The 13,344-nt window shown below is 53.1% G+C and overlaps 1 protein-coding gene across 2 annotated transcripts in view; it reads right to left on the bottom strand.

Moving 5' to 3' along the window:
* Window positions 1-11,338, bottom strand: part of megf8 (multiple EGF-like-domains 8) — a 584,430-nt gene extending 573,092 nt beyond the window's left edge. For both annotated transcript variants that reach the window (XM_072469091.1, XM_072469092.1), the window contains exon 1: window positions 11,160-11,338. In XM_072469091.1, coding sequence (XP_072325192.1) covers window positions 11,160-11,283 — 124 coding nt within the window. In that variant the 5' untranslated portion in view covers window positions 11,284-11,338. The remainder of the gene's footprint in view (window positions 1-11,159) is intronic.
* Window positions 11,339-13,344: the final 2,006 nt, after the last annotated feature.

The raw sequence follows: 13,344 nt of genomic DNA, 5'->3' as shown, positions 1-13,344 counted from the left end.
GCAACTCTTCCCAGTCTGCTTCACAGTGATGCTGACTGCAGGACACTTGTCCTAGTTTGCTTCACAGCGATGCTGACTGCAGGACACTGTTCCCAGATTGTTTCAGTGCAATGCTGACTGCAGGATACTCTTCCAAGTCTGCTTCACTGCGATGCTGACTGCAGGAGTCATCCCAATCTGCTTCACTGCTTTGCTGACTGCAGAACAGTGGTCCCAGGCTGCTTCACTGTGATGCTGACAGCAGGACAGTCTCCCAGTCTGTTTCACTGCAATGCTGACTGCAGGACAGTCTTCCCAGGCTGCTTCACTGCGATGCTGACTGCAGGACAGTGGCCCAAGACTGCTTCACTGCGATGCTGACTGCAGGACACTTCGCCCAGTCTGCTTCACTGCAATGCGGACTGCAGGACACAGTTCCCAGACTGTTTCACTGTATTGCTGACTACATGACAGTCTCCCAAACTGCTTCACTGCGATGCTGACTGCTCAACACTCTTCCCAGTCTGCTTCATTGCAATGCTGACTGCAGGACACTATTTGCACTCTGCTTCACTGCGCTACTGCAGGACAGTATACCCAGACTGCTTCACTGCAATGCTGACTGCAGGACTGTCTTCCTAGGCTGCTTCACTGCGATGCTGACTGCAGGTCACTTTTCCCAGTGTGCTTCACTGCAATCCTGACTGCATGACACTGTTCCCAGGCTGCTTTAGTGCAATGCTGAACGCAGGACACTATTCCCACTGTTTCACTGCGTTGATGACTGCAGGACACTCTTCCTACTCTGCATCACTGCGATGCTGACTGCAGGAGTAATCCCAGTCTGCTTCACAGTGATGCTGACTGCAGGACACTTTTCCTGGTCTGCTTCACTGCAATGCTGACTGCAGGACACTGCTCGGAGACTGCTTCAGTGCAATGCTGACTGCAGGATACTCTTCCCAGTCAGCTTCTCTGCGATGCTGACTGCAGGAGTCATCCCAGTGTGCTTCACTGCGTTGCTGACTGCAGGACACTTTTCCCAATCTGCTTCACTACGATGCTGACTGCAAGAGTCGTCCCAGACAGCTTCACTGTGATGCTGACTGCAGGACACTTATACCAGTCTGCTTCACTGCAATGCTGACTGCAGGACACTGTTCCCACGCTGATTCACTACGATTCTGACTGCAGGACACTGCTCGCAAACTGCTTCACTGCAATGCTGACTGCAGGACTGTCTTCCCAGGCTGCTTCACTGCGATGCTGACTGCAGGTCACATTTCCCAGTGTGCTTCACTGCAATCCTGACTGCATGACACTGTTCCCAGGCTGCTTTAGTGCAATGCTGAACGCAGGACACTATTCCCACTGTTTCACTGCGTTGATGACTGCAGGACACTCTTCCTACTCTGCATCACTGCGATGCTGACTGCAGGAGTCATCCCAGTCTGCTTCACAGTGATACTGACTGCAGGACACTTTTCCTGGTCTGCTTCACTGCAATGCTGACTGCAGGACACTGTTCGGAGACTGCTTCAGTGCAATGCTGACTGCAGGATACTCTTCCCAGTCAGCTTCTCTGCGATGCTGACTGCAGGAGTCATCCCAGTGTGCTTCACTGCGTTGCTGACTGCAAGAGTCGTCCCAGACAGCTTCACTGTGATGCTGACTGCAGGACACTTATACCAGTCTGCTTCACTGCAATGCTGACTGCAGGACACTGTTCCCACACTGATTCACTACGATTCTGACTGCAGGACACTGCTTGCAGACTGCTTCAGTGGAATGCTGACTGCAGGACAGCCTTCCCAGTCTGCTCCAGTGCAATGCTAACTGCAGGACAGTCTTCCCAGTCTGCTTCTTCGATTCTGACTGTAGGACGGTCATCCCAGACTGTTTCAATGCGATGCTGACTGTAGGACACTCTTCACAGACTGCTTCACTGCGGTGTTGACTGCAGGACAGTCTTCCCAGACTGCTTCACTGCGACGATGACTCAGGACAGTGGTCCCAGACTGCTTCAGTGCAATGCTGACTGCAGCACACTCTTTCCAGTCTGCTTCAGAGCAAGGCTGACTGCAGGACACTGTTCCCAGACTGCTTCACTGCGATGCTGATGCAGGACACTGTTCCCAGTCTGCTTCAGTGCGATGCTGATGCAGGACACTCTTCCCAGACTGCTTCACTGCGATGCTGATGCAGGACACTCTTCCCAGTCTGCTTCTCTGCGATGCTGACTGCAGCATTTATCCGGGTCTGCTTCATAGTGTTGCTGATTGCCGGACACGCTTCCCAGTCTGCATCACTGCGATGCTGACTGCAGGACACTTTTTCCAGACTGCTTCACAGCGTGCTGACGGCAGGACACTGTTCGCAGTCTGGTCTAGTGCAATGCTGACTGCAGGACACTCTTCCCAGTCTGCTTCATTGCGATGCTGACTGCAGGATAGTCATCCCAGATTGCTTCACTGCAATGCTGACTGCAGGAAACTATTCCCAGTCTGCTTCACTGCGATGCTGACTGCAGAACAGTTTCGCAGACTGCTTCACTGCGATGCTGACTGCGGGACACTGTTCCCAGACTGCTTCACTGCGATGCTGACTGCAGGACACTGTTCCCAGACTGCTGCACTGCGATGCTGATGCAGGACACTGATCCCAGACTGCTTCAGTGCAATGCTGACTGCAGGACACTCTTCCCAGTCAGCTTCTCTGCGATGCTGACTGCAGAAGTCATCCCAGTGTGCTTCATTGCGTTGCAGACTGCAGGACACTTTTCCCAATCTGCTTCACTGCGATGCTGACTGCAAGAGTCGTCCCAGTCTGCTTCACTGCGTTGCTGACGGCCGGACACTCTTCCCAAACTGCTTCACAGCGATGCTGACTGCAGGACAGTGGTCCCAGACTGCTTCACTGCGATGCTGACTGAAGGACACTGTTCCCAGTCAGCTTCTCTGCGATGCTGACTGCAGGAGTCATCCCAGTGCGCTTCACTGCGTTGCTGACTGCAGAACACTTTTCCCAGTCTGCTTCACTGCGATGCTGACGGCCGGACACTCTTCCGAAACTGCTTCACAGCGAAGCTGACTGCAGGACAGTGGTCCCAGACTCCTTCACTGCGATGCTGACTGCAGGACACTGTTCCCAGACTGCTTCACTGCGATGCTGACTGCAGGACACTGTTCCCAGACTGCTTCACTGCGATGCTGTTGCAGGACACTGTTCCCAGACTGCTTCAGTGCAATGCTGACTGCAGGACACTCTTCCTAGTCTGCGTCACTGCGATGATGACTGTAGCAACTCTTCCCAGTCTGCTTCACAGTGATGCTGACTGCAGGACACTTTTCCTCGTTTGCTTCACAGCGATGCTGACTGCAGGACACTGTTCCCAGACTGCTTCAGTGCAATGCTGACTGCAGGATACTCTTCCCAGACTGCTTCACTGCGATGCTGACTGCAGGAGTCATCCCAGTCTGCTTCACTGCTTTGCTGACTGCAGAACAGTGGTCCCAGGCTGCTTCACTGTGATGCTGACAGCAGGTCAGTCTCCCAGACTGTTTCACTGCAATGCTGACTGCAGGACAGTCTTCCCAGACTGCTTCACTGCAATGCTGACTGCAGGACAGTCTTGCCAGGCTGTTTCCCTGCGATGCTGACTGCAGGACAGTCTTCCCAGGCTGCTTCACTGCGATGCTGACTGCATGGTCACTTTTCCCAGTATGCTTCACTGCAATCCTGACTGCAGGACACTGTTCCCAGGCTGCTTCACTGCGATTCCGACTGTAGGACACTGTTCCCAGACTCCTTTAGTGCAATGCTGACTGCAGGACAGTCTCCGAGACTGTTTCACTGCAATGCTGACTGCAGGACACTGTTCCCAGACTGCTTCAGTGCAATGCTGACAGCAGAACACCATTCCCAGACTGTTTCACTGCGTTGCTGACTACAGGACACTGTTCCCAGACAGCTTCACTGCAATGCTGACTGCAGGACACTGTTCCCAGACTGCTTCAGTGCAATGCTGACAGCAGAACACCATTCCCAGACTGTTTCACTGCGTTGCTGACTACAGGACACTGTTCCCAGACAGCTTCACTGCAATGCTGACTGCAGGACACTGTTCCCACGCTGATTCACAGTGATTCTGACTGCAGGACACTGTTCCCAGACTGCTTCAGCGGAATGCTGACTGCAGGACACTATTCCCAGACTGTTTCACTGCAATGATGGCTTTAGGACACGATTTGCACTCTACTTCACTGCGCTGCTGACTGCAGGACACTCTTCCCAGACTGTTTCACTGCGTTGCTGACTGCAGGACAGTGGTCCAAGTCTGCTTCACTGTGATGCTGACAGCAGGGCAGTCTCGCAAACTGCTTCACTGCGATGCTGACTGCTCGACAGTCTTCCCAGTCTGCTTCATTGCAATACTGACTGCAGGACACTATTTGCACTCTGCTTCACTGCGCTTCTGACTGCAGGACAGTATACCCAGACTGCTTCACTGCGATGCTGACTGCAGGACAATGGTCCAAGTCTGCTTCACTGCGATGCCTACTGCAGGGCACTTTTCCCAGTCTGCTTCACTGCAATACTGACTGCAGGACACTGTTCCCAGACTGCTTCACTGTGATGCTGACAGCAGGACAGTCTTCCCAGTCTGCATCACTGCGATGCTGACTGCAGGACACTTTTCCCAGACTGCAACACTGCGTGCTGACGGCAGGACACTATTCCCAGACCGTTTCACTGCGTTGCTGACTACAGGACACTGTTCCCAGAATGCTTCACTGTGATGCCGACAGCAGGACAGTGGTCCCAGACAGCTTCACTGGGATGCTGACTGCAGGACACTGTTCCCACGCTGATTCACTGCGATTCTGACTGCAGGACACTGCTCCCAGACTGCTTCAGTGGAATGCTGACTGCAGGACAGACTTCCCAGTCTGATCCAGTGCAATGCTAACTGCAGGACACTCTTCCCAGTCTGCTTCTTCGATTCTGACTGTAGGACGGTCATCCCAGACTGTTTCACTGCGATGCTGACTGTAGGACACTCTTCCCAGACTGCTTCACTGCGGTGTTGACTGCAGGACAGTCTTCCCAGACTGCTTCACTACGACGATGACTGCAGCACACTCTTTCCAGTCTGCTTCAGGGCAAGGCTGACTGCAGGACACTGTTCCCAGACTGCTTCACTGCGATGCTGATGCAGGACACTGTTCCCAGACTGCTTCAGTGCAATGCTGACTGCAGGATACTCTTCCCAGTCTGCTTCACTGCGCTACTGCAGGACAGCATACCCAGACTGCTTCACTGCACTACTGACTGCAGGACAGTCTTACCAGGCTGCTTCACTGCGATGCTGACTGCAGGACACTTTTCCCAGACTGCTTTAGTGCAATGCTGACCGCAGGACACTCTTCCCAGACTGTTTCACTGCGTTGCTGACTACAGGACACTGTTCCCAGACTGCTTCACTGGGATGCTGACAGCTGCACAGTTTCCCAGACTGCTTCACTGCAATGCTGACTGCAGGACAGTCTTCCCAGACTGTTTCACTACGTTGCTTACTCCAGGACAGTCTCCCAAACTGCTTCACTGCGGTGCTGACTGCTCGACACTCTTCCCAGTCTGCTTCATTGCAATGCTGACTGCAGGGCACTATTTGCACTTTGCTTCACTGCGCTACTGCAGGACAGTCTTCGCTGCCTGTTTCACTGCGTTGCTGACTACAGGACACTGTTCCCACAAGGCTTCACTGTGATGCTGACAGCAGGACAGTCTCCCAGTCTGTTTCACTGCAATGCTGACTGCAGGACAGTCTTCCCAGACTGCTTCACCGCGTGCTGACTGCAGGACAGTCATCCCAGTCTGCTTCAGTGCAATGTTGACTGCAGGACACTCTTCCCAGTCTGCTTCTTCGATTCTGACTGTAGGATGGTCATCCCAGACTGTTTCAATGCGATGCTGACTGTAGGACACTCTTCCCAGACTGCTTCACTGCGGTGTTGACTGCAGAACAGTCATCCCAGACTGCTTCACTGCGGTGTTGACTGCAGGACAGTCTTCCCAGACTGCTTCACTGCGACGATGACTCAGGACAGTGGTCCCAGACTGCTTCAGTGCAATGCGGACTGCAGCACACTCTTTACAGTCTGCTTCAGGGCAAGGCTGACTGCAGGACACTGTTCCCAGACTGCTTCACTGCGATGCTGATGCAGGACACTGTTCCCAGTCTGCTTCAGTGCGATGCTGATACAGGACACTCTTCCCAGACTGCTTCACTGCGATGCTGATGCAGGACACTCTTCCCAGTCTGCTTCTCTGCGATGCTGTTGCAGGAAACTGTTCCCAGACTGCTTCAGTGCAATGCTGACTGCAGCAACTCTTCCCAGTCTGCTTCACAGCGATGCTGACTGCAGGACACTGTTCCCAGATTGCTTCAGTGCAATGCTGACTGCAGGATACTCTTCCCAGTCTGCTGCACTGCGATGCTGACTGCAGGAGTCATCCCAATCTGCTTCACTGCTTTGCTGACTGCAGAACAGTGGTCCCAGGCTGCTTCACTGTGATGCTGACAGCAGGACAGTCTCCCAGTCTGTTTCACTGCAATGCTGACTGCAGGACAGTCTTCCCAGGCTGCTTCACTGCGATGCTGACTGCAGGACAGTGGCCCAAGACTGCTTCACTGCGATGCTGACTGCAGAACACTTCGCCCAGTCTGCTTCACTGCAATGCGGACTGCAGGACACAGTTCCCAGACTGTTTCACTGTGTTGCTGACTACATGACAGTCTCCCAAACTGCTTCACTGCGATGCTGACTGCTCGACACTCTTCCCAGTCTGCTTCATTGCAATGCTGACTGCAGGGCACTATTTGCACTCTGCTTCACTGCGCTACTGCAGGACAGTATACCCAGACTGCTTCACTGCAATGCTGACTGCAGGAATGTCTTCCCAGGCTACTTCACTGCGATGCTGACTGCAGGTCACTTTTCCCAGTGTGCTTCACTGCAATCCTGACTGCAGGACACTGTTTCCAGGCTGCTTCACTGCGATTCCGACTGTACAACACTGTTCCCAGACTGATTTAGTGCAATGCTGAACGCAGGACACTATTCCCACTGTTTCACTGCGTTGATGACATCAGGACACTGTTCCGAGACTGCTTCACTGGGATGCTGACAGCAGGACAGTCTCCCAGACTGCTTCACTGCAATGCTGACTGCAGGACAGTCTTCGAAGACTGCTTCACTGCAATGCTGACTGCAGGAAACTATTCCCAGTCTGCTTCACTGCGATGCTGACTGCAGTACAGTCGTGCCAGTCTGCTTCAGTGCAATGCTGACTGCAGAACAGCTTCGCAGACTGCTTCACTGCGATGCTGACTGCGGGACACTGTTCCCAGACCGCTTCACTGCGATGCTGACTGCAGGACACTGTTCCCAGACTGCTGCACTGCGATGCTGATGCAGGACACTGATCCCAGACTGCTTCAGTGCAATGCTGACTGCAGGACACTGTTCCCAGACTGCTTCAGTGCATTGCTGACTGCAGGATACTCTTCCAGGTCTGCTTCACTGCGATGCTGACTGCAGGAGTCATCCCAGTCTGCTTCACTGCGTTGCTGACTGCAGTACAGTGGTCCCAGACCGCTTCACTGCGATGCTGACTGCAGGACACTGTTCCCAGACTGCTGCACTGCGATGCTGATGCCGGACACTGATCCCAGACTGCTTCAGTGCAATGCTGACTACAGGACACTGTTCCCAGACTGCTTCACAGTGATGCTGACAGCAGGACAGTCTCCCAGACTGCTTCACTGCGATACTGACTGCTCGACACTATTTGCAGTCTGCTTCACTGCGCTGCTGATTGCAGGACAGTATACCCAGACTGCCTCACTGCAATGCTGACTGCAGGGCAGTCGTCTCAGACTGCTTCACTGCGATGCTGACTGCAGGGCACTGTTCCCAGACTGCTTCACTGCAATGCTGACTGCAGGACACTGTTCCCAGACTGCAAAAGTGCGATGCTGACTGCAGGACACTGTTCCCTGTCTGCTTCACTGCGATGCTGACAGCAGGACCCTGTTCCCGGTCTGCTTCAGTGCAATGCTGACTGCAGGATACTCTTCGCAGTCTACTTCACTGCGTTGCTGACTGCAGGACACTGTTCCTAGCCTGCTTCACTGCGTGCCAACGGCACGGCACTGTTCCCGGTCTGCCTCACTGTGATGCTGACTACAGGACACTCTTCCCAGACTGCTTCACTGTGACGCTGACTGCAGGACACTTTTCCCAGTCTGCTTCACTGTGATGCTGACTGCAGGACACTATTCACAGACTGCTTCACTGCATTGCTGACTACAGGAGACTGTTCCCAGACTGCTTCACAGTGATGCTGACAGCAGCACAGTCTCCCAGACTGCTTCACTGCGATGCTGACTGCAGGACACTATTTTCACTCTGCTTCACTGCGCTGCTGACTGCAGGACAGTATACCCTGACTGCTTCACTGCAATTCTGACTGCAGGGCAGTCTTCTCAGACTGCTTCACTGCAATGCTGACTGCAGGACAGTCTTCCCAGGCTGCTTGACTGCGATGCTGACTGCAGGACTCTTTTCCCAGTCTGCTTCACTGCAATGCAGACTGCGGGGCACTGCTCCCAGACTGCTTCAGTGCAATGCTGACTGCTCGACACTCTTGCCAGTCTGCTTCATTGCAATGCTGACTGCAGGACATTATTTGCACTCTGCTTCACTGCGCTGCTGATTGCAGGACAGTATGCCCAGACAGCTTCACTGCAATGCTGACTGCAGGGCAGTCTTCTCAGACTGCTTCACTATGATGCTGACTGCTCGACACTCTTGCCAGTCTGCTTCATTGCAATGCTGACTGCAGGACACGGACCCATGAAGTGTAGAAGATTGTTGTTTAGTCGGGCAGCATGGTCGGTACGGGCTTGGAGGGCCGAAGGGCCTGTTCCTGTGCTGTACATTTCTTTGTTCTTTGTTGACACTATTTGCACTCTGCTTCACTGCGCTGCTGACTGCATGACAGTATACCCAGACTGCTTCACTGCGATGCTGACTGCGAGGACACTTTTCAGTCTGCTTCACTGCGATGCTGACTGCAGGACACTCTTCCCTGTCTGCTTCACTGCGATACTGACTGCTGGACACTTTTCCCAGTCTGCTTCACTGCGATACTGACTGCTGGATACTTTTCCCAGTCTGCTTCACTGCGAAGCTGACTGCAGGACACTTTTCCCAGACTGCTTCAATGCAATGCTGACTGCTTCACAGTCATTCATTGCGATGCTGACTGCAGGACAGTCATCCCTGTCTGCTTCACTGCGTTGCTGACTGCAGGACACTCTTCATAGTCTGGTTCACTGTGATGCTGACTGTAGGACAGTCTTCCCAGACTGCTTCACTGCGATGCTGACTGCGAGGACACTTTTCAGTCTGCTTCACTGCGATGCTGACTGCAGGACACTCTTCCCTGTCTGCTTCACTGCGAAGCTGACTGCAGGACACTTTTCCCAGACTGCTTCAATGCAATGCTGACTGCTTCCCAGTCTGATTCATTGTGATCTTGACTGCAGGACAGTCTTCCCAGACTGGTTCACTGTGATGCTGACTGCAGGACGCTCTTCCCAGTCTGCTTCACTGCGATACTGACTGAAGGACACTGTTCCCAGACTGCTTCACTGTAATGTTGACTGCAGGGCAGTCTTTCCAGACTGCTTCATTGTGATGCTGACTGCAGGACACTCTTCCCAGACTGCTTCACTGTGATGCTGACTGCAGGACACTCTTCCCAGACTGCTTCAGTGCAATGCTGACTGCAGGACACTCTTTACAGTCTGCTTCAATGCGATGTTGACCGCAGTACACTGTTCCCAGAATGCTTCACTGCGATGCTGACTGAAGCACACTGTTCCCAGACTGCTTCACTGTAATGTTGACTGCAGGGCAGTCTTTCCAGACTGCTTCATTGTGATGCTGACTGCAGGACACTCTTCCCAGACTGCTTCACTGTGATGCTGACTGCAGGACACTCTTCCCAGACTGCTTCAGTGCAATGCTGACTGCAGGACACTCTTTACAGTCTGCTTCAATGCGATGTTGACCGCAGTACACTGTTCCCAGAATGCTTCACTGCGATGCTGACTGAAGCACACTGTTCCCAGACTGCTTCACTGCAATGTTGACTGCAGGACTGTCTTCCCAGTCTCCTTCACTGCAATGCTGACTGCAGGGCAGTCTTTCCAGACTGCTTCATTGTGATGCTGACTGCGGGACAGTCTTTCAAGACTGCTTCATTGTGATGCTGACTGCAGGACAGTCTTTCCAGACTGCTTCACTGCGATGCTGGCTGCAGGACAGTCTTCCCAGTTTGCTTCATAGCAATGATGACTGCAGGACTCTTTTTTAAATTTAAAAAAAAAAAAATCTTTATTGTCACAAGTAGGCTTACATTGCAATGAAGTTATTGTGAAAAAACCCTGGTCGCAACATTCCAACGCCTGGTCGGGGACACAGAGGGAGCATTGAAAATGTCCAAATGACCTAACAGCACAGGACGAATGGGAGGAAACCGGACACCCGGAGGAAACCCACGCAGACACGGGAAAGCGTGCAGACTCCACACAGACAGTGAAACAGCCGGGAATTGAACCTGCGACCCTGGCGCTGTAAGCCACGGTGCTAACCACTGTGCTACCATGCTGACTGCAGCACACTCTCCAAGACTGCTTCATTGTAATGCTGTCTACAGGACACTGTTTTCAGGTATGGTCTAACTTAACATGCAAGTAGGGTTGGAAGCAAAATATGTTAACTTTTGTTCGGAGTGTTAGACTGAAGAAGTCCAACAACAATGATACAGGGCGTTAGTGAGACCAAACCACAATACAGTGTGCAGTTTATGTCTCCTTACCAAAGGAAGGGTATGCTTGCATCACAGGGAACGTAACAAGGTTTTACTCGATTGGTTCCTGGCATGAGGGGGATTCTCCAACGAGATGTTGAGTTGATTCGGCTTATATTCCTTTGAATTGAGCCGCCAAATATTTGTGTACTCCCAGGGTTCCTGAATCCTGATAAGATTGCACCATTTATTAACGACCAAGGGACATGAACTGAGGCAATTATCAAGCCTCTTACCTTGGCACTCATCGCAGTGCCCAATCCCGGTGAGACAGGTGCTGTGGAGGTGGCAGCCACAATTGACGTTGCATTCAACGCCGGTCCGATTGAGGGACTCTTGGTCCGAGGTCCAACCCAACATGCAGCTACAGGAGTAGTGGGGGGGCCCACTGCACCAGCCATGCGTACAGTCATTGTAACACCTGGGAGAGGCAAAGAGAAACACTGAGTCACAGAACAGCTCACTGAAACAATACGTGGAACCTGTTGTGCATGTCCTCTGGGGTGAATGCAGGATGCAGTGGAATGCCCAGAGCGGGAGTTGCGACTTTAAAAAGCAGCTAAGGCTTTGTGCGGGAGTCATAGCTGCTTGGGTTTCAGAAGATATCACAGAATCGTTACAGTGCAGACGGAATCCATTTGGTCCATTATGTCTGAGCCGGCTCTCCAAACAAATATTGTGACTTAGTGCCATTCCCCTGCCTTTTCCCCGTACCCCAGCACATTGTTTCTATTCAAAAATCATCTCATGCCTCTTGACTGCCTCAATTGAACCTGCCTCCACCACACTTCCAGGCAGTGCATTCCAGACACAGACCACTCGCTCCTCCAAGACACACTCACACTCTCCCTCCCCAACATACACTCACTCTCCCTCCCCCCAATACACACTCTCTCTCCCTCCCAAACACACACACACACACTCTCCCTCCCCAATACACGCACACTCTCTCCCTCCCCCAACAAAAACTCACTCTCTCCCTCCCCAACACACACACACTCTCCCTCCCCAATACACGCACACTCTCTCCCTCCCCCAACAAAAACTCACTCTCTCCCTCCCCAACACACACTCACTCTCCCTCGCCCACACTCTCTCTCCCCAACACACACACTCTCTCTCTCCCTCCCTCCCCAACACACTCTCCCTCCCCCAACACACTTACTCTCTCTCTCCCTCCAAAACACACACTCACTATTTCCCTCCCCCAATACACTCACTCTCTCCCTCCCCTAAGACACTCACTCACTCCCTCCCCCCAACACACACGCACGCTCTCACTCCGCCCCAACACACACTCACTCTCCCTCACACTCACCCTCTCCCTCCCCAACACACTCACTCTCTCCCTCCCCAACACACACTCACCCTCTCCCTCCCCAACACAGACTCACTCTCTCCCTCCCCCAACACAGACTCACTCTCGCCCTCCCCCAACAGACTCACTCACTCCCTCCCCCAACACACACTCACTCTCCCTCTCCCAAAACACACTCTCCCTCCTCCAAGACACACTCACTCACTCTGCCCCAAGACGCACTCACTCTCCCTCCTCCAAGACACACTCACTCTCTCTCTCTCCCTCCCCGAAGACACTCTCTCTCTCCCTCCCAACATACACTCACTCTCTCTCTCCCCAACATAAACTCACTCTCCCCTCCCCCCAACAGACTCACTCTCTCCCTCCGCCCGAACACACACTGACTCTCCCTCCCCAACACACACTCGCCCTCTCCCTCCTCCTACACACACGCACTCAGTCCCTCGCCCAACACACACACACACTCTCTCCCTCCCCCAACACACACTCACTCTCTCCCTCGCCCAACACACACGCACTCTATACCTCCCCCAACACACACTCACTCTCTCCCTGCCTCAACACACACACTCTCTCTCTCTCTCCAACACACTCTCTCTCCCTCCCCCCAAGACAAACTTACTCTCGCTCCCCCAAGACAAAGTCACTTTCTCCCTCCCCCCCCCCCAACACACACTCACTGTCCCTCCCCCAAGAGACACACTCTCCCTCCTCCAAGACACACTCACTCTCCCTCCCCCAAGACACACTCACTCTCTCCGTCCCCCAACACACACTCACTTGGGTTGTTAAACCCGAGACACTACACTTGTAGTGTCCCCCACCCTTCCACCTCCTCGAACCTAATGGGGTGAGTGAAGATCAGGTAAACTCTTTCTTTCTTTTCTTTTATCCGCAAGTTATCTAGAGGGGATGGCAGGCAACGCAGTGCAATGTTCTTCTTGCAGAATGTTTGAGGTGAGGGACGCCGTCAGTGTCCCTGCTGATTTCATCTGTGGGAAGTGCAGCCATCTCCAGCTCCTCAGAAACCACGTTAGGGAACTGGAGCTGGAGTTGGATGAACTTCGGATCATTCGGGAGGCAGAGGTGGTCATAGATAG

Source organism: Scyliorhinus torazame, chromosome 12 (genome assembly GCF_047496885.1).
Source record: "Scyliorhinus torazame isolate Kashiwa2021f chromosome 12, sScyTor2.1, whole genome shotgun sequence".
Lineage (NCBI taxonomy): Eukaryota > Metazoa > Chordata > Chondrichthyes > Carcharhiniformes > Scyliorhinidae > Scyliorhinus > Scyliorhinus torazame.
Note: the sequence above shows the minus strand (reverse complement) of the source record. Positions and strands in the feature narration are given on the sequence as shown.